The 18949-nt window shown below is 39.7% G+C and overlaps 1 protein-coding gene across 2 annotated transcripts; it reads right to left on the bottom strand.

The window, feature by feature from the left end:
* Positions 1-336: 336 nt before the first annotated feature.
* Positions 337-15796, bottom strand: LOC110209242 (uncharacterized). 2 transcript variants are annotated; one of them, XM_078156782.1, is made up of 5 exons: positions 15258-15796; positions 14774-14905; positions 12115-12276; positions 3417-3544; positions 337-1451 (listed from the first exon to the last, which is right to left on the bottom strand). In XM_078156782.1, exons 1-3 carry the CDS (start codon positions 15405-15407, stop codon positions 12172-12174), a joined length of 387 nt encoding a protein of 128 aa, XP_078012908.1. In that variant the 5' UTR covers positions 15408-15796; the 3' UTR covers positions 337-1451; positions 3417-3544; positions 12115-12171. The 2 variants fall into 2 exon arrangements, with proteins under 2 accessions (XP_078012908.1, XP_078012907.1); XM_078156781.1 differs by having other exon boundaries at positions 338-1451; positions 3417-3742.
* Positions 15797-18949: the final 3153 nt, after the last annotated feature.

Here is an 18949-nt window from a genome sequence, read left to right as displayed (position 1 = left end):
CCTAGTTGTGATTGAAGTATATAAGCTATGCTTTTACATCAGCTAAAAGAGCATTCCTCACTCTGAAACTGATTAGTTAAACTATTTGATTACTGGCACTCCTGTCTCTAGGCCTATTTTGTGGGTCTCTGAGCATTCTCAGGTTAGAGATTGGCTCAGTAAAAATTCTGTTAACATGTGAAACTAATCCCCTTCCCATCCCCAGAGGTTGAGGGGGTATAAGGAGGAGATTATGCTCCACCTAGTTGTTAGGTGTGTGTGTGTTTTAATATTTGTACATTTGTTCTTGCTATACCTTTGAAGTAATATTCCTTTGTAAAAACTAATCTGACTGTTAAGTGGTTAAATTCAGTATATCCTTAAAATTCTGGCCACAAAGAATTCACAGTCTAATGAGAAAGACAACAAGCAAACAAATATGTGCAAACAAGCTATTTACATAATAAATGGGAAATAATTAAAAGAAGGAAGGCACTAGAATTGAGAAAGGCTTCCTGTGGAAGGTAGGATTTTAGTTGAGACTTGAAGGAAGCTAGGAAAGCCAGCAGGCAGAAAACAAAGGAAAGAGAGAGTACTTCATGCATGGCAGACAGCCAGAGAAAATGCAGGGAGTCAAGTGATGGAGTGTCTTGTTAATGGAACTGTAAGGAGTACATATAAGGTGTAAAAAGACTTGGGGAGGGGGAAGGATGTTGTAAAGGGCTTTGAATGCCAAATTGAGGATTTTGTATTTGATCCTGGAGGCAATACAGAGCCACTAGAGTTTACTGGGGTAGCTAGGTGGCACAGTGGATAGAGTATCAATTTTGGAGTCAGAAAGACTCATGTTCCTGAGTTCAGATCTGACCTCAGACACTTACTAGCTGTAGCTGTGTAATCTTGGGCAAGTCACTTAACCCAGTTTGCCTCAGTTTCCTCATCTGTAAAATGAGTTTGAAAAGGAAATGGCAAACCACTCCAGTATCTTTGCCAAGAATAAGAAGTTTCTCTCACCCTCCTTTATTGACCTCTGAAAGCCCAGTAAATATCACCCCAGGAAAAACCCTGGAATAGCTGAGCCAGCAGAAAGACAGGATGCAGCAGTTCTTGTAGCCCAGGAAGCTCAGAGAATTAAAGAGAAAGTCCTTCCCTTGCTCTGGGGGAGGAGGAGTAGTACAAGATGGGAGGCATCACAGCAAGCTAGCAGCAAGCCCCACCTCAGCATACCAGGGGGAGATCCAGGAGCCCCAGGGTAGTAGGCCAGGCAAGTTCCAACACCAGGACCCCCTGAGTACCTGAGTACAGGCACAGGAACCAGTAGACACTGGTTCTGGAAAACCACCACATGCAACGTCCTTCTCCAGTAGCCAAATCTCCCAGTGCCTCAGACCAATTCCAGGAAGCACAACTCCAGGAGGCAAAGCTCTAGGTTGACAGACATCCTCCAGCAGTGAAATATCCCTGTGCAAGGCCTGGGAGAGCAGGAGCCAAAGAAAAGAATGCAAGGCTTGGGTGAGCCCAGAATCCCCCAGGCACCAGACTCCCCACCCCCACACCGAGAGCTCCAGTTGTTGCTGACCCCAACCCAGCACCAGGTAAGCTGCCAAAACCCTATAGCCTCCAACTGCCAGCATCTGAGGCCCCAGCACATAAAGCCAGTGACCAGGTTCCTGCACCTAGCATAAGAAGCTTGGGTCAGTGTTCCCTTCACTCCAGCAAGAGAGCTCAACTTTTTTTTAAAAGTCAGGAAATAATCAAACACCATGAGCAAAAAGCAGAAATGGACAATTATCATAGATTCTTATTATGAGAACAAGGAAGATCAAGGCACAAATTCAGAAAAGGACAACATTGTCAATATACCTACACCCAAAACCTCAAAGGGGAATATGAACTGGTCTCCAGCCCAAAAAGCCTTCTTGGAAGAGCTCAAGAAGGATTTTAAAAGTCAAATAAGAGAGGTAGAAGACAAGTTGGGAAAAGAAGTGAGAGGTATGCAAGAGACAGTCAATAGCCTGGAAGAGAAAGGACAAAAATTAACTGTAGGAAACAAGTCCCTAAAAAATACAATTGGCCAAATGGGAAAAAAAGTACACTGAAGAAAACAACTTCTTAAAAAGTAGAATTGGCCCAATGGAAAAGGAGGCACAAAAACTCTCTGAAGGGAAGAACTTCTTAAAAAGTAAAGTGGGTCAAATGGAAAAGGAGGTACAAAATCTAACAGAAGAATAATTTGTTAAAAATTAGAATTGGACAAGTGGAAGTTAATTCCTCTATAAGAGATCAAAAACCACTCAAGCAGAAACAAAAGAATGTAAAAATAGAAGAAAACATAAAATACCTCATTGGTAGAAAACTCCAAATAGGTTCATGAAGAGTCAGATATGACTGAAAAACAACTGAACAACAAGAGGGAATGATATAGCCAGATCTGTGCTTTAGGGAAATCACTTTGGCAAATGAGTGGAGGATAAATTGGAGTGGGGAAAGACTTGAGAGAGGCAGACCTACCAGCAAGCTACCTCAATAATCCTGGTGTCAGGTGGTGATAGTCTATACCAGGGTGGTGGGGATATCAGAGGAGAAAAAGGGAGTATATTTGAGAAATGTTGCAAAGGTAAAATCAATAGAACTTGACAATAAATTGAATGTGGAGGGTATTAATGAAGAAGGTAGGATGACACCTAGGTTGCAATCCTGAGGGTCTGGAAGGATGGTATTGTCCCCAGTAGTATTAGGGAAGTTGCAGAGGGAGGGTTTAGGAGAAAAGATAATAAGTTTAGTTTTGGACATATTGAGTTTAAGATGTGTACTGGATATCCATTTCAAGATGTCTGAAGGTTCAATTTTAGACATGTTGAGTTTAAGATGTCTAAAGGATGTCCATTTTTGGAAATTAAATAGGCAGTCAGAGATGTGAGACCAGAGGTCAAGAGAAAAGTTAGGGCTGAACAAATAGACTGAAAATCACGTGCAGAGATGATAAATAAATTGATGAAATAACCAACCAAAATAGTATTAGAGGGAGATAGGAAGAGAGCTCATTACAAAGTTTTGGGAGCTATTACAGTTGTGGGTAAGACTTAGCTGAAGATCCAGAAAAAAAGACTGAGAAAGAACAGTCAGAGAAGTAGAATGAGAATCAGGAAAATTATGTTACAAAAGCCTAGAAAAAAGAAAGTATCAAGAAGAGAGTAAATGACAATGTCAAAGACACTGCACTGACTCCCATCTCCCAGAGTTAGAACCCTCCTGGATTCTTCAAGGTCTTCAGGAACTTCTATGACATCTCAAGATAGAAAGCTAGGCTTCTTGGAGCCTTGGGGTTTCCTGGTCTGAGGCATGTTATATTCATACTTGTCCTTACATGGTTTCCAATATCTTGCTATGGGTTTCCATATATCCTGAAGCTTTCTCCAGGGAATCTGTTCTCTTACCTTGTCAGGATAGCCTGTAGCCTACAGGCGTTACTGATCCATCTCTGAGCATCCATCTGTAGGCCTTTTTGTCTGTTCTGGTGCTGGCTTCTTCTTCACTTCAATTGCTTGTGGGCTTCTGTACAATTCTATGATGGAAGAAGTCATTTGCTCTAGTTTCTGGTGTGATTTTTAAGTTTTTGTTGGATTATGTGTAGGGGAGTTGATCTGCTTGCCTCCATTGAAGCAGCAATCTTGGTGGCTTTGGAATAACTTTTTAATAAGTCTTGCTGGCTCACGTCTCCTCTCTCCAATCCATCCTCCACACAGTTGCCAGATTGACTTTGCTAAAGCCCTCAAGAGGAAGTGGCATGAATGTTAACAAGCATCCTGGGAAATGCAATTTAGTGTATCTATAGAACTATGACATGATTTAAACAAGGCAAAATTATACTAGCCCCAAGAGAGCTGTGCATGACAATCTGTAACAGGAGTAAGAGAAAAAAATAATAGAGGTGCAGAATCAGAGACAGTAGAGGATTGTATTAAGTGCACCCAGTTCTCACCAAAGCAGAGTCTTTGTCCCTTCATGGTAGACAGAATAAAACTATCAGAGTAGGAGACAAACCCAATTCTTAATTGACTGTTCTCTAGCCTAAAATCCATGTGGCTGGATTTCCTTTCACTTTATACTCCCATCTGATGGGACAGAGATTTAAATCTGAAATTTCCTGTTTTTGTTTTAAGCTGCTCTTTACAGTCTCATTAGTATTTTAAGCCTCGCTGATGAATGTATGTATATATTTAATTGCATGGATAGAGTTCAAAGGAGCTAGGAAGTTTTCTTTCTATCTTTGGGAACATACACTAGTCACTGGTTAATTGTTTGAGAATGGAGATAGAGCTTTTCTTTTTGTATTTCATTAGAAATTGTGCTAGTGTCCTGACCTTTCCATCTCCTGCTCAAGCATTGTGTCCCCTAAGAAAAGGTTGCTTGAGGCGAGGCTGGGCATCTTCTATCTGCCCCAAACAAACCATTTCACCTATACCAACACAAAGCATCTACCACCTCCTGCTTCCAGCCCAATCTCCCTACAGGGGTATAGAGAACTTCAGGCACAAGGAATAACAACCCTTCTTTCAATTTCAGGTCCCGCACCTCCTGATATACCTGTCCTTTGAGGGTAGAGAAGTAGCACTCTCCACTCAATGATGAACATTCTGACACCTGATTATACCCTTTACATCTCAGTGACTATGAACCAAACCCACTCCATACCTCCTATCACCCTATTCCTCATTCTTAATCCCCCTCCAACCTCCCACTCCTAAGTTTCATTATAAATCCACCCATCCCCCTCCACTGTGACTTCTGGAATGCTTGTACCACATAGACAACAAACTTCCCTTAATCTTAAAATTAATCCTCTCCTACTCCTTTTGTCTGCTAGCTCTTACTAAAAACTAGCTCTCCCCAGATGACACAGCCTCCTTGGTCACCCTTTCCAAAAGTGGCTGCACCTTCACTCATTCTCATTGGTTCACTGGTGGAAGCAGGAAGAGTTGGAATGCTCTTGGATCCCTACTGCCACTTCCAGGTTCTCTTCCTTCCTCTCTCCCTCAGTAGCTATAGGTATCTATAGCCTATCTATAGCTGTAGGTATCTATAGGCCTTCAGGCCATTCCTCTTTTTTTCTCAATGATTACAATACCTGACTTACAATTTTTCTCTCCTTTCCAACAGCTGCTGTCAAATTGGGAGATTTCAATACACAAATTGATTCTCCCTCAAATACCCTAACCACGCAGTTCTTCATTCTACTTACTTTCCATGAGCTACTCCTCCATCCCACCTTAGCCACACACAAAGATACTCTTGATCTTGCCATTACTTACAAATGTACCACAAATTTACAAATGTAAATATTCAAGAGTTTTTATATCTCCTTATCCAACTTTTCACCTCTGCATTATCTTCTATAACCCTGTTCTTTATCTGCACCATGACCTTCAGCTCTTTGAACCCTCAATTCTCTTTAAGGCCATCTCCCTTACACAAGCCACTCTCTCCTCTTCTCTCTACATTAACTCCCTGGTGAACTAATTCTACTCCTCACTGTCCTCCTCTCTTGATTCCCTACTCCCCTTATCAAGTTACCAGTTATGCCCAGACAAACCTCAGACTTGGATCACTCCTACCATTTATCTCATTCACACCCACACATGTGCTGAATGGAGATGGAGAAAATCACACAATGATTCTGACCAGATCCACTACAAATTTATATCACATAACCTAAAGCAAGCTCTCACTAGTGCTAGGTAATCCAACTATACTTGTCTTATCAATTCTCTATCCCATTGTCCACAGCAGCCCTTCCAAACTTTTTTATCATTCCTCAAACATCCCAAGGCTCCCTTCTCAGCTGAGAACCTTGCTTCATATACTATAGAAAAGATAGAGGACATTTGTGCTAAGTTCTTTTTCTCTCTCTTTTTCTCATCTTCTATCACTCCAGTTTCTTCTGCCACTTTCTCCTACTTCATCCTTGTTTCACATGATTAAGTAGCCTTACTCCTTACCAAAGCTAACCCCTCCACTAATTCAAGTGATCTCATTTCATTCCATCCCATCTCTTCCAAGAGATTTGCCCTCCTCTGTGATTCCTCACGCTTTTATTTATTTTCAATCTTTCCATCTCTACTGGTTCATTTCCTACTGCCCATGTCTCTCCTATCCTGAAAAAACCCTCACTATCCCCATTAAGTATCATCCCATATCTCTTCTGCCCTTTATAGCTAAACTCTTCAAAAAGGCCATCTACTCTAGGTGATTCCACTTTTTCTCTACTACTCTCTTCTTAACTCCTTACAGTCTGGCTTCCAACCTTATCACTCCACCAAAACAACTGTCTCCAAGTTACTTATACTCTCAGTTGCCAAATCTAATGGTCTTTTTTCAATATTGACTGCCCTTGACCTCTCTGTGATCTTCAGTACTCTCTCCTCCTTAACACTCTCCTTTCTCTAGGTTTGCAGGACACCATTCCCTCCTGGTTTTCCTCTTATCTATCTAACCACTCCTCTTGTCTCCTTTGCTGAATCTTTCTCCAAATCACACCTTTAACTGTAGGTATCCCTCAAATCTCTATCCTGGGCCCTTTTCTCTTAACCCTCTATACTACTTCACTTGGTAATTTCACCAGCTCCCATGGATTTAATAATTATCTCTATACTGATGATTCTCGATTCTATCTACTCTGCCTCAATATCTACTGAGTTTCAATCTTGCATCTCCAGTTGCCTTTCTCAAACTAGATATCCAAATAGACATTTTAAACTCAATACGTCCAAGACAGAACTTAGTATCTTTTCCCCCAAACACACCCCTCCTACCTTCCCTATTAGAAGACAACACCATCTTCCTGGGCTCTCAGGTTCACTCAAGGCCTATCAATTTCACCTTTGCAACATCTATGGAATATGTTCCTTTCTCTCCTCTGACACTGTCACCATTCTAGAACAGGCTCTCATCACTTCATGTGATAATCTGCTGGTGAGTCTGCTTGCTTCACATCTTTCCTTGCTGCAATTCATCCTCCATTCAAACACTAATGTGAAGCCATTCTTGGGCTCAAAGATCACTGCAGATGGTGACTGCAGCCATGACATTAAAAGATACTTGCTTTGTGGAAGGAAAACTATGGTAAATCTAGACAGCATACTAAAAAGCAGAGACATCACCTTGTCAACAAAGGTCTGTATGGTCAAAGCTAAGGTTTTTCCAATAGCAGTGTAAGGCTGTGAAAATTGGATTGTAAGGAAAGGTGAGCACTAGTCAAATACTGAATCTAAAACGTAAATACTTTGGCCGCATAATGAGAAAGCAGAACCCATTAGAAAAGACCTTAATACTGGGAAAGATTGAAGGCAAAAGGAAAGGGGATGGCAGAGGATGAGATGGATAGATACTATCATAGAAACAATGAATATGAACTTGAACAGACTTTGAGAGATAGTAAAGGAGTCATGTCTGACTGAGCAACATATCCCTATCAAGTTGATTCCTGTCTCTGGGGCTCAGTTTTCTCATCATAAAGTTAAGAAGTTGGACTAGATGGCATCTACAGTCTCTTTCAGCTTCAAATCTATCATCCTCTGAAATTAACTGGAGAGATATTCACTGCTCATGGTTGAGCTGTGCCAATAGAACTACATAAAACAATATACAATCTTTATAAGAACAAAATGTCTAGGCAAATGAGAAAAAGTACTAATGAAAGCAGGTATCATAGTGTTGTTATTGTTATTATTCAGTCATGTTTGTGACCTCCTTTGGGGTTTTCTTTGGCAAAGATACTGGAGTGGTTTGCTATTTCCTTCTCCAACTCATTTTATAGAGGTGGAATTGAAGCAAACAAGGTTAAGTGACTTCCCTAGGGTCACACAGCTACTGAGTGTCTGAGGCCTGATTTGAATTCAAGAAGATGAATCTTCCTGACTTCAGGGCTGGTACTCTATCTACTGTAACACCTAGCTGCCCTCATAAGACCACAGACTATATTATGAAACAATAATAATCAAGACTATTTGGGTAAAAAAGAAAGGTTATTTATGTAACCCTTATCTCAAATATTGGTATGGAACTTTCTCATTATTGGTGGCCCTGCCTGTCATGCAATTGGTGACAGGGAAGAGAGTTCCAATCTTAGCCAGCCCCTTTTGAGATTCTTCAAGCATTGAGTTGCTCCAGTGATTCTGGCTTCCACCTTCAAGAGAGAAGATGGAAAAGGCAAACCCTACTTCAGGTTCCTGAAGGAAAAAGAATCTGGAAGACATGAGAGGACGTGGCAATCTCCATCAGCTTGCTACTCTAGAGACTTTGGGGGAGCTTCACCTTTCAGTGAGATTGAGCTTGCTTCCATGGAAGTCCTCCTTCACTCTGTCTCATCTAATGTGTATTCTCCCTTCTCTGATTTCTGTTTTGCTATGATTTGGATAAAAAGTTTTCTTTGGTATTCGCTATGTGTGTTCATTGTGGAACTGATATTTGCTAGCAGAGGAGCTTGAGGTTGACCTTCCCCCTAATAATAATGAGACAAAACTATTAGGAGTTAGATTGAACCTAATCATATCCCACTAGACTAATAATATTTAAGAAAGCAGGTAGATATAATCTTAGCCTGATAACCTGTCTCTCTGGCAAAGCAGCCTCCAGTCCCAATTTCCTGCTTCCCTTCCTGACTGAAATGAAATTCTTCCTTGGAGAGTGGGGGGGGGAAAGAGGGCTAGAGGTGTCTATTCTGCCTCCCTTCAAGACACACAGTGATAGGCCTGGCCACAGGTGGGCCTCTCATTACATATAGGGTTATCAACTCTACATTTACTTAGTAAATACTCCTAAGTCAAAGCTAAATCTGACTGACTATCTGGTAATCAAAGGGGAGCACACTAGATATTGGCTGATGAATAACAGTACAAGAAAACCACTCCAACTCTTAGGACTCTGAGAAATAGAAGCAGTTAACCATCCTCTGGGGGCCTTAGCTGACAATCTAAGGGGGAGTTGGGAAGTGAATCTAGCATTAATGCTACATAAAGATTAAAACAGAGGACAAAGCAGATACTTATTAACTGTGTAATAACTAAATAAACTATGGTACATGAAAATAATAGAGTTTTATTGTGCTATAAGAAACAACGATCACAAAAAATATAGAGAAGCATGAAGAGACATGAACTGATGCAATCTGAAGAAAGCAGAGCCAGGAAAACATTATACCCAATACTAAAATAACTTAAGTGGAAAGAATAACAACCACAAAACAAATAAAAATGTATGTTATGAAATTATATGATAATAACCTTGGCCCCAAAGAAGTACTATGAAAAGACTTCTTTGTATAGGTGTGAGATCCACAGGTGTGGAACCTTGAATGCAATGTCAGGGTTTTCTCAATGCATGGATTAGGTCTGCTGAATTTTTTCTCCTCTTCCTCCTTTCCTTTCCTTTCTTTTCCCATTCTTTTTATGTAGAAAAAGGAGAGAGACAGACAGAGAGACATAGAAAGACTTCCTTATTCTAGGAATCTGAAAAGTTTAATCATCAGATTATCAGGAGCTAATCTGGAACTGGAGCTGTTAGGCCAAAATGAGAGAGAAGCATTAGACTGTTCAAGCCTGTATATGAATTGGGGATTCAGCTACTCATTGAAACAAACCACAAGATGATGAAAGCACAGATTGTGAGGGAAAATGTGGATATGTATAGTTTCATATTTGAAAGGCAAATAGCCATTCTTGGAGAGGCATATTCGAAAGAAAAACCACTCCCTTGAGGGAGGAGGATGCTGAAAAGATGCCATGTTTGGCTTTTTCTAAATAGTTTCCCCTCATCCTCCCAGAGGTCCATCCCTTATTAAAAATATGTAGTTATTTTTAGAGGACCTGAATCCCATAGGTGCTATTTACTATTTTTGTGACCTTGTACACATCACTTAAACTCTTAGGAACTCTGTTTCTTCATCTGAAAAATAAGGGGGTTGGACCAGATATTCTCTAATGTCCCTTAGAGCTCTAATTTATACAATACTATGACTTATAAAAGCAAGAAGGAAAATAGAAGGAATAGCATGTGGGAAAAAACAAGAATAAGCATGAACTCCTGGAGGATGAGTGAGACAGACTGGCTGAAACAAAAGGTTCAGTACTGAGTGATAAGGTTGGAAAAGTTCATCTGGGTTAAATTTTGGAAAGCTTTGAATGCCCAGCTAAGTAACATGGATTTTATTCTATAAAATACCATTAGATCATTTCCTAAGGGGAGATTTTGTTAAGCAACTGAAGGAATGACAGTAAAGAAGTAAGAAGAGTGGGAACAGAATTCAGGAAAGGGAAGGTTGAGGACTTCAAAGACAAAAATCTATCTGCTTCATAGTGTTCCTGAGATTCAGCTCTATTCCTAGGGATTAGGCAATTGTTTTGCCCAGAATCTTCAGGTATTTACCCTCCTACTCAAAGACCAAAGCCTCATAAATAAAATTAGTTCCTATTTACCTCAGCAGGAAAGTTCACAAACTTCTTTGAAGATAATGGAAGAAATGAGGAGATACATTTACCTAGCTGGTCAGTATTTCAAAACTAAAAATAGGCCTGTTTTGTAAATTCTTTGATTGTGCAATCCCTTAAACCAATCCTTCAAGAATAGGAAGCAATGAGCAGTGCTTAGAGGTAAACATTCCATCTGTGTTGAAACTGGAATTTCCTTTATGGGGGGAAGGGAAAGAAGAAGGAGGGAGGATTTTCTCCCCTTCCCCAGTCCCAATTTAGTTTATGTAAACATAGAAAATAAAAGGCAGATAGCAGAAGTGTTAAAAAAAAAATAAAAATGGTTATAACTTTAGAAAGTGTGATGGATTTCTCCTTGAATAGATTTTAAAAGAAAGCTAGCCATTGACTCATCACACTCCTTGGGCCATCAAAAAATGTTAAGCCTATAAGCCTGAGAGAGAAAGGCTCTGAAAACCACTTATCAATCTCTTGCTGCTGTTACAATCTCTACTCCACTACCACTGCCCTCACTTTACAATTCTGAAGCAAAACAGTCTCAACTTTGTTCCCCTCTCAATTCTGTATGGAGGAGGTAAAAGTACACAAAAGCTAGAAGCTTGCTGGGGTAGCAGTATGCTTGCTGTGGCATATAGTAGTGCTCGGCCAGACAACTAGGGAAAAGAGGGAATGGGGGTACTGTGGGCATATATATGGCTCATTCAGGCCTAAAAAAAGGGACTTGCATCCAGCTGAGGCCAGTTTAATTACCTTGATAGTGACTTGGGGAAGAGACTGAGGTTTGTGGAAGATGAATTCCTCAGCATGGGAAAAGACTGAGATAGCTTTTATAGTCTAGCCCCTGGGGAAACCACCATCAAAGGGAAAGGAGTCAGAAAGTGAATGATAGGGAAACAAGAGAAAAAAACACACTGAAATTATCAAAGATCTCAGGAGGAAAAATTGAAAATTAGAACCAATAGGAGGAACCACAAGAAAAAAGAAACAAAACAGAAGAAAATGAAAGAGCAAATAGTATACTTCAATCTCTATTCAGACTCCATAGTTCTTTCTCTGGATGTGGATAACATTTTCCACCATGAGACTTGGAGGGAAAGCTGAACCAACATGTGGTTGGCAACAGTGGAGCACAAAAGGACTAAGCAGCTTTCAGAGATTTGGTGTAGAGTACTGCATTTACTCATCTGGGCCATTATACTTGCAAACATCAAGACTAATTTGATGAAAACGATGGGGAAATTCAGAAGTTGCTAAATGAAAATTTAGAACTTCACAGGGTTTAACAGCAGGATAGTTTGTCTCTAAGAAAGAAACATTTAACTTCACCAAAAGTATAGAGCAAGAAAAGCTTAGAGAGATACAGGATTCTTGGCTCAGTAAGAAGGCAGAGGAAATTCAGTTTTACATTGATAGTAACAATTCAAAACATTTTTACTATGCCCTGAAGGCTATTTATGGGCCACAGACTTATGGTACATCTCAACTACACAGCACTGATGATAAGGATATGATACTGGAGGGATGGACTGAACAATTCCATAGTGCTCTCAATACACCATCATCAACTAATGCTGAAGCCATTGACGATATGCCTCAGGTTGAAGTCAATCCTTCTCTAGTCAAACAACCAACTGAAAAGAGGTCTGATTACCATTAGGCTCTTCTCATGTGACAAAGCACCTTACGCTGATCCTATTCCAGATGGAATTTACAAAGCAGAGCGTCCACTGCTTATACAAAAGCTGACCAAATCTTCCAGGTTATATGACAAGAGGAGGTTCAAGTTGCTCAAGGATGCCTGCATTGTCCATCTCTACAATGGTAAAGAAAACAGATTATCCTGTAACAATCACAGAGGGGTCTTTCTCTTAGTCATTGCTAGCAAGATTCTTTTTTGTAATCCTTTTTTATTTTAGATTTGAATACTAAAACTGAAATATATAATAAGCAAAAAAAACCCATAAACTTAAATATTAAAATTTAAATATAAAATAAGAAAAGGAAAAAATGTTATGTACACAACAGAATGTGAGAGAGAATTCAAAATATATAACAATTAATTTCCATTTCAAGAAAGCCTATATATTAAGCACTATGCATTGTTAAAAATTCTACATCTTTTCTTTGCTTCCTTATAGGGCTTTTTTTTTGTTCTCTGCTGTACACTTTTTACTTTGTTCTTTTTTTCCCCTTCCTCCCCTCCTCCCACCCTCTGGAGGATACAATTAAGTGTGGATGTATTTATATAGAGAGATTTATATATACATACATATATAACATACATATACATACATACATACATATGTATTTGAACACATACTTTCCCTAAGAGATTCTACTACTAATCTTCGTTTTTATGTTTGCGCATATCTCTTATTTCCTATCCATCCTAACTCCTCTACTTTACTTTTACCTGCTACCTTGTCCTCCCATTACTTAACCTACCCCCTACCGAAGATCCCTCTCTTATCTTCCCATTCCCATAAATCTAAACACCCTTCTATAAACCCCTTATTCACCCTCCCCTTTAAAAATTCCTCCCTTATCCTCCCCAGGATCCCTCCCTTATCCTCTCATTCCCATTAGTCTAAATATCCTTCCATATCCCCCTTTAACCTATTCCCTCATGCTCCCCTCTAAAGATCCCTCCTTATCCCCTTAGCCTCCATATCCCCTTAGCATTTTATTTCTTTGTATATTTAGAAGACTTTTATACTCTTCTAGATGTACATGTATTGTTCCTTCTTTAACCCATTCCTGATGAAAGAAGGTTTCCAGAACTACCAACCCTTCTCCCCTATCTAATTCCCGTGTTGGTTCTTCCTCTACTTTTCTCTCTTGTTCTAATGCTACAAGACAATTTTCTTTAATTATTTCTTGTATTATTGTGTCAAGATTCATTTTTCAATCATAGCTTTCAGGTGGTCTGATTATTTTTGTTTTGTCCTGTTCCTTTCTTTTCTCTTTCTCAAATTATTTTGATTTATCAACAATCACTTCCATAAGCTTTAGAGTTTTAAATTTTTCTCTCTCTCTCCCTCCCCACCTCCCTCCCCAAGACAGCACACAATCTGATATAGGCTATACATATACATTCCTATTAAACATACTTTCACATTAGTCATGTTGTAAAGCATTAGAACCAATAGAAGAAACCACAAGAAAGATGAAACAGAACAAAACAGGAAAAAAAAGCAAATAGTATGCTTCAATCTGCATTCAAACTCCATAGTTCTTTCTTTGGATGTGGATAGCATTATTTTGTCCTCTTGATCTGTTCTGTTGACTCTCTTTTCATAATCTTATTTTTCTTGAATTGGTTTTTTTTTTAGTTTTTCCTCATCCCTCTCATTTGATTTTTGAAGTCTTTTTTTAAGTTCATCTATGAATTCTTTTTGGATTACTCTTTGGGATAGAAGAGGGTTTCTTTGCCTCACTATCCTTCTCTGAAGATGAACCTGGTCTTCTCTATTCCCATAGTAGCTCTTTATGGTTGGATTCTTTCTCCTTTGCCTGTGCATTTTCTTTTTGTAATTACCTCTAAGTCTGGAGGTATGGGGAGGGGAGTTCTCTCTGACCTTGAATGCAAACCAAGACCTTCAGCCTCCTGTAAGTGCTTATAGCCAGTGATGTCCCTGCCCCACTGCTTCTGCACTCACCCAGTGTGTGCTGGCTCCTTCTTGCCTGACCAGCACAGCTGTGTCTGACATTCCTTGTCAGCAGAGGTCCCTCCATTTTCCCCAACTCCTCTCACTGACCCCAGAGGTAAAAGTGCCTGTGGCTGGGGCTGAGGCAGCCTCCCAACCCGCCTAACCCCAGGACTTTTGGCTTCTTGCTTAAGGAGTTACTAGCCTGGAGGTGTTTACTCTGCACAGGGACCAAACCTCAGCTGGGAATTTTTCTTCAGATCCTCTCAGATTGTCCCTTGAGGACTCCGGTTCTGCCCCTTCTCTTATTTATTTTTACCGCTCTATGTTTGCCCCAAGGAGCTGATTTATCTTTTTTGTGGAGTAAAATCTTGAGAGCTTGGAATTTTCTGACCTATTCTGCCATCTTCCCAGAATCCCCCCCACAAACAAGATTCTTGCTAGAGTCCTCCTTAATAGGCTGATCCTTCACCTGGAAGACGGTCATCTAACCAAGAGCCAGTGAGGCTTCAGAAAGGACTGAGGAACAGTCAATATTGCTACCAAACAACTCCAGAAGAAATGCCAGGAGCAGAACAGAGCCCAATGTTTGTTGATCTGACCAAGGCTTTTGATACTGTCAGTCATGAGGGCTTGTGGAAAATCACTGCAAAATTTGGTTACCTGCAGAAGTTCATCAGTATTGTATGTCAGTTCCATCATGGCATGTTTGCATGGGTTCTGGATAATGGATGGCGCTCTCTTGCTTTCCCAGTCACCAATGGAGTGATGCAGGGCTGTGTGCTTGCTCCCATGCTTTTTAATATGATGTTTTTTGTGATGTTCAATGAGACAAAAACAGCATCATGGTCAACTACTGCACTAATGATAAATTATTTAATTCAAAAAGACTACAAAACCAAGATTAACATGGATGGAGAGTTGGTATGCAACTTTTAGTTCACAGATGATTTTGCACTCAAAATAGACTTGAAGGCTGACATGCAACAGAGTATCGATCAATTCTCTGCCACTAATTTTGGCCTGACAATTAACATCAAGAAAACAGAGGTTCTTTACCAGAGAACCAGCACCACACCATCCATATATGGAACCACTGGTTATAGCAAATGGAAAAATTTTGAACATTGTGGATAAGTTCACTTACCTTGGCAGTATACTTTCCAGGGATGTACATAGATGACGAGGTTGACATACACATTGCCAGAGCTAGCATAGCGTTTGGGAGGCTCCAAAGGAAAGCATGGGAGAGAAGAGGTATTAGACTCCATACCAAACTGAAAGTCCACAAAGCCATTGTACTGACCTCGTTAGTGTATGCCTGTGAGACCTGGACAGAATACTAAAGCCATGCCAGGAAACTGAATTGCTTCCACTTGAATTGTTTTAGGAAGATTCTAAGGATCACCTGTCAAGAGAAGGTACTAGACACTGAGGTCTTTTCTTGAGTTGAACTGCCAGGCATTCAAACTCTACTGCAGAGAGCACAATTCCAATGGGCTGGCCATGTTATTCAAATGTCAAATATTTATTTGTCTTAAAGATTATTTCACAGAGAACTCACACAAGATAAATACTCACGTGGAAGTTAGAAGAAGCAATACAAGGACATGCTCAACATCTCCCTGAAGAACTTTGGAGCTGATGTGAGACATGGGAGACACTGGCACCAGACCACTCAGCATGTTTGCCTGCATCAAAGAAGGCATTGTGTTCTGTGAGCAAAGCAGAATTGCAGTAGCTCAAAAGAAACATGAAATGACAAATTTAGAGACATCTCCACTCCAAATGTTCATGTGGACTATTTGTGTCTGACCTGTGGTAGAGCCATCTGACACTTCTGACAGCAAGAGTAGGACACTTGGTAACTTGACTCCAACATAGTGATGTCATTTTGGTCCTCTTCAAGCATGAAAGCCAACAACCAACCAACTAGGAAGCTTTAAACTACCTCAAACACTCTAACCTCACAATTCCTCAAGTTATTCATTCCTTATGACTCCTCCAATCCCCCTCAGCTACACATAGAGATGGTCATACCCTTGATCATTCCATCACCCACAAATTACCACTTCCATGTTCATGAACTCTGAAATTCCAGTATCTGATCATAAGCTGTTGTTATTTGACCTCTCTCTTTGCCTTGCAACTCCAAACCCTGTTCTTTGTCCTCACTGTGACTTCCAATACCTCAAGCCCTTAGTTGTTTGTTTTTTCCCAAGCCATCATTCCTGCACTGGCTACACTCTACTCTCTTCCATATCATAATCACTCAATGAAGCAATTCCACTCTATACTGTCTTCTTCTCTTGATTACTTTACTACCTTATCCTGTTGTTGATCATGACTTGCCAAGCCTTACTCTTTGTTCTTCAACTGTTGCTGAAAGAATTCTCCAAAACAAAATCATGAAATCATGAAATCATGCTGACTGGATCCACTACAAATTTATGTTAAATAATCAAATTTGAATCCTCACTGCCTCAACAGATTCATCTTTTTCCTTCATTATCTCACATCTCCCAAATGCCTTTTGCCACTATCTCTGCCTTCACCTCTGACTCACATGAAAAGGTCTTTTGGCTTTGCCAAGAAAAACCCCTTCACATGCACATGTAACATCAAACCATCCCATCTTTCCTAGTATATTATGCTCTTTTATTATCCCCAGTATTTCACTTTCTTCAATTTCTCCTTGTCTACTGGAATCTTAACTACTACCTACACAAAAATTCTCCTGTCATGGTTAAAAAAAAAACTAACTTCATCCATCCATCCCAAATAGCTATCATCTAATATCTCCCCTCCCTTTTGTGATTAAACTCTTTAAGAAGGCTAACTACAATCAGTGCCTCTACTTTCTTTATTCTTACCCCACTCTTAACACTCTACAATCTGGCTTTCAATCTTATCATTCAACTAAAAGTGCTCTCTCTAAAGTTATCAATGATCTCTTGATTGCCAAATCTAATTACCTTTTCTTTCTCCTCATCCTTCTTGACCTCTCTCTAAAATGTCAGCATTGTTAATCACTCTTTTCTTCTTGATATTCTCTTCTCTCTAGGTTTTTGTGACACTACACTCTCATTGTTCTCCTCCAACTTGCATGGCCTCTCCTTTTCCATCTCCTTTGCTGGGGAGATTTGGCTTTATGCTTGGAAAGCCATCCACTCTGGAAAACACACCCATATCCACACATGCTTCTTGGGAAAGAATTCTTTAATAATAAAGTTTTGTTTAACAAGCTGGTAACCCAGCACAAAAGCCACATTTTATTTTCATCCCACCTCTCTACCCCCTCCCAAACCCCATATACATGTGCTTGCACAAAGACACAGTGATAACTCTCTGACATTTTGCCGTCTCCTTTCCTAATTCAATTCATAGTTAAGAAAAAAATAATCAAAGTGAAATACTTCTGCAAATCCAACATCCACCTCCCTAGAATGTCTTACTGCTATATAGACAGCCTTCTTAAATGAGGTTTCATAAATATTTTCCCACAAAGCAGTGCTGCATGAAATGGAACAATCTCCCAGTGAGTAGATTCAGGAGGATGACTGGAATAATAAATCCAGTATCAAGGCTAAAAGTTCCTCACACTCCTTGACTTCTTATGTGTCAAATGGCAATTTTCTTGCACCAATAATGCAAACTAGAGCCTGACCCCCCCAAAAAAAGTCTATAACCTATCAACAAATTATTTTGTATATAGGATATCAAAAGGATTTAGTATTCTTCATGCTGAAAATACAAGATCTGAAAAATATTGACTCCAGAGTACACATGATGCAACAGACCTTCCTGTTTTTTGGTGGACAGGGAAGATATGGGTGTCAAATATTGCATGCATAATGTCAAAAGTAATTCTTTGTCTGTTGGTTTTGATTAACAACTTTTCTTTGTGACATGAGAGGTTTCCATAGAGTGAGGGGAAGATGCCAGGAAATGTCTGTGGGGTTTTTTTTTGAAGGAATAAATAAAAACTTTAAGAAAAAAAATAGAATCTAAGCAGATTGATTTTATAGTATTTGGGGGGGGGGGGGACAGGCAGAAGCTATGGCCAGAAAGCTAGTTTTCTTTCTTTTCCTTCCAGGGAAAATTTTAAACTACTTCTCCTTTTTGCAGTATTTTTGCTATTGTATACACTATTCTCCTTATGGATTTTTTTTTCATTTCTTAAAACATCATATCTTGGCTTTTTTCTTTTTCATTTTAGTCATGACTTACAGGTAGTCCAACGATTTTTAAACTACCTATTCTTTTTTTTTTTTTGGTAACTCATTTGGGGTTAAGTGACTTGCCAAGAGTCACACAGCTAGTGAGTGTTAATGAGGTCAGATTTAAACTCAGGTCCTCCTGACTCCAGGGCCAATGCTCTATCCACCACACCACCTAACTGCCCCTTAAACTACCTATTCTTGATTTGTTTTCCAGAGTAGTTATTTTTGCTCTGAGATTTACATTTTCTTCTGGTTTTTTTTTCAGTCTTATGACTTTGTTTTAATATTTCTTCTTGTCTCGTGGAGTCATTAGCTATAATTTTCAGGCAGTTGTTTGTTTTGTTTTGTTTTGTTCTTGTCTTGAGTAAGGTTATGTACCTCTTGTTCAAAGCTATTAATTCTCACTCAAAATCTTTTTTCCATAGGTATAACTTACTTTTTTTTCCTGGTAGAATCCTGTTTCAGAATAGAGGAGGAGATTCATGCCGACAAGTGGTATTCTAAGCTAAGGAATAGTCATGGGCTGTGTACTGACTGAGGAACAAGTTCAGAAGTAAATGACAGCTGTTTGCTTCTGATCCCAGGAGCTGAGCTCTGTCCATCTGAACCTGTAGAG

This window comes from Phascolarctos cinereus, unplaced genomic scaffold (genome assembly GCF_003287225.1).
Source record: "Phascolarctos cinereus isolate Bilbo 61053 unplaced genomic scaffold, phaCin_HiC Scaffold_5;HRSCAF=322, whole genome shotgun sequence".
Lineage (NCBI taxonomy): Eukaryota > Metazoa > Chordata > Mammalia > Diprotodontia > Phascolarctidae > Phascolarctos > Phascolarctos cinereus.
Note: the sequence above shows the minus strand (reverse complement) of the source record. Positions and strands in the feature narration are given on the sequence as shown.

What these genes read in the sequence shown, in the direction of transcription:
- LOC110209242 (XM_078156782.1), bottom strand. Translation starts at nt 15,407, where the DNA reads ATGGCTTTGTGGACTTTCAGTTTGGTATGGAGTCTAATACCTCTTCTC. An exon ending in CTGGAAAGTATACTGCCAAG is followed by an intron (nt 14,906 to 15,257) that starts GTAAGTGAACTT and finishes CATATTAAAAAG; the next exon opens with CATGGGAGCAAGCACACAGC. An exon ending in ATACTGATGAACTTCTGCAG is followed by an intron (nt 12,277 to 14,773) that starts GTAACCAAATTT and finishes TTACCATTGTAG; the next exon opens with AGATGGACAATGCAGGCATC.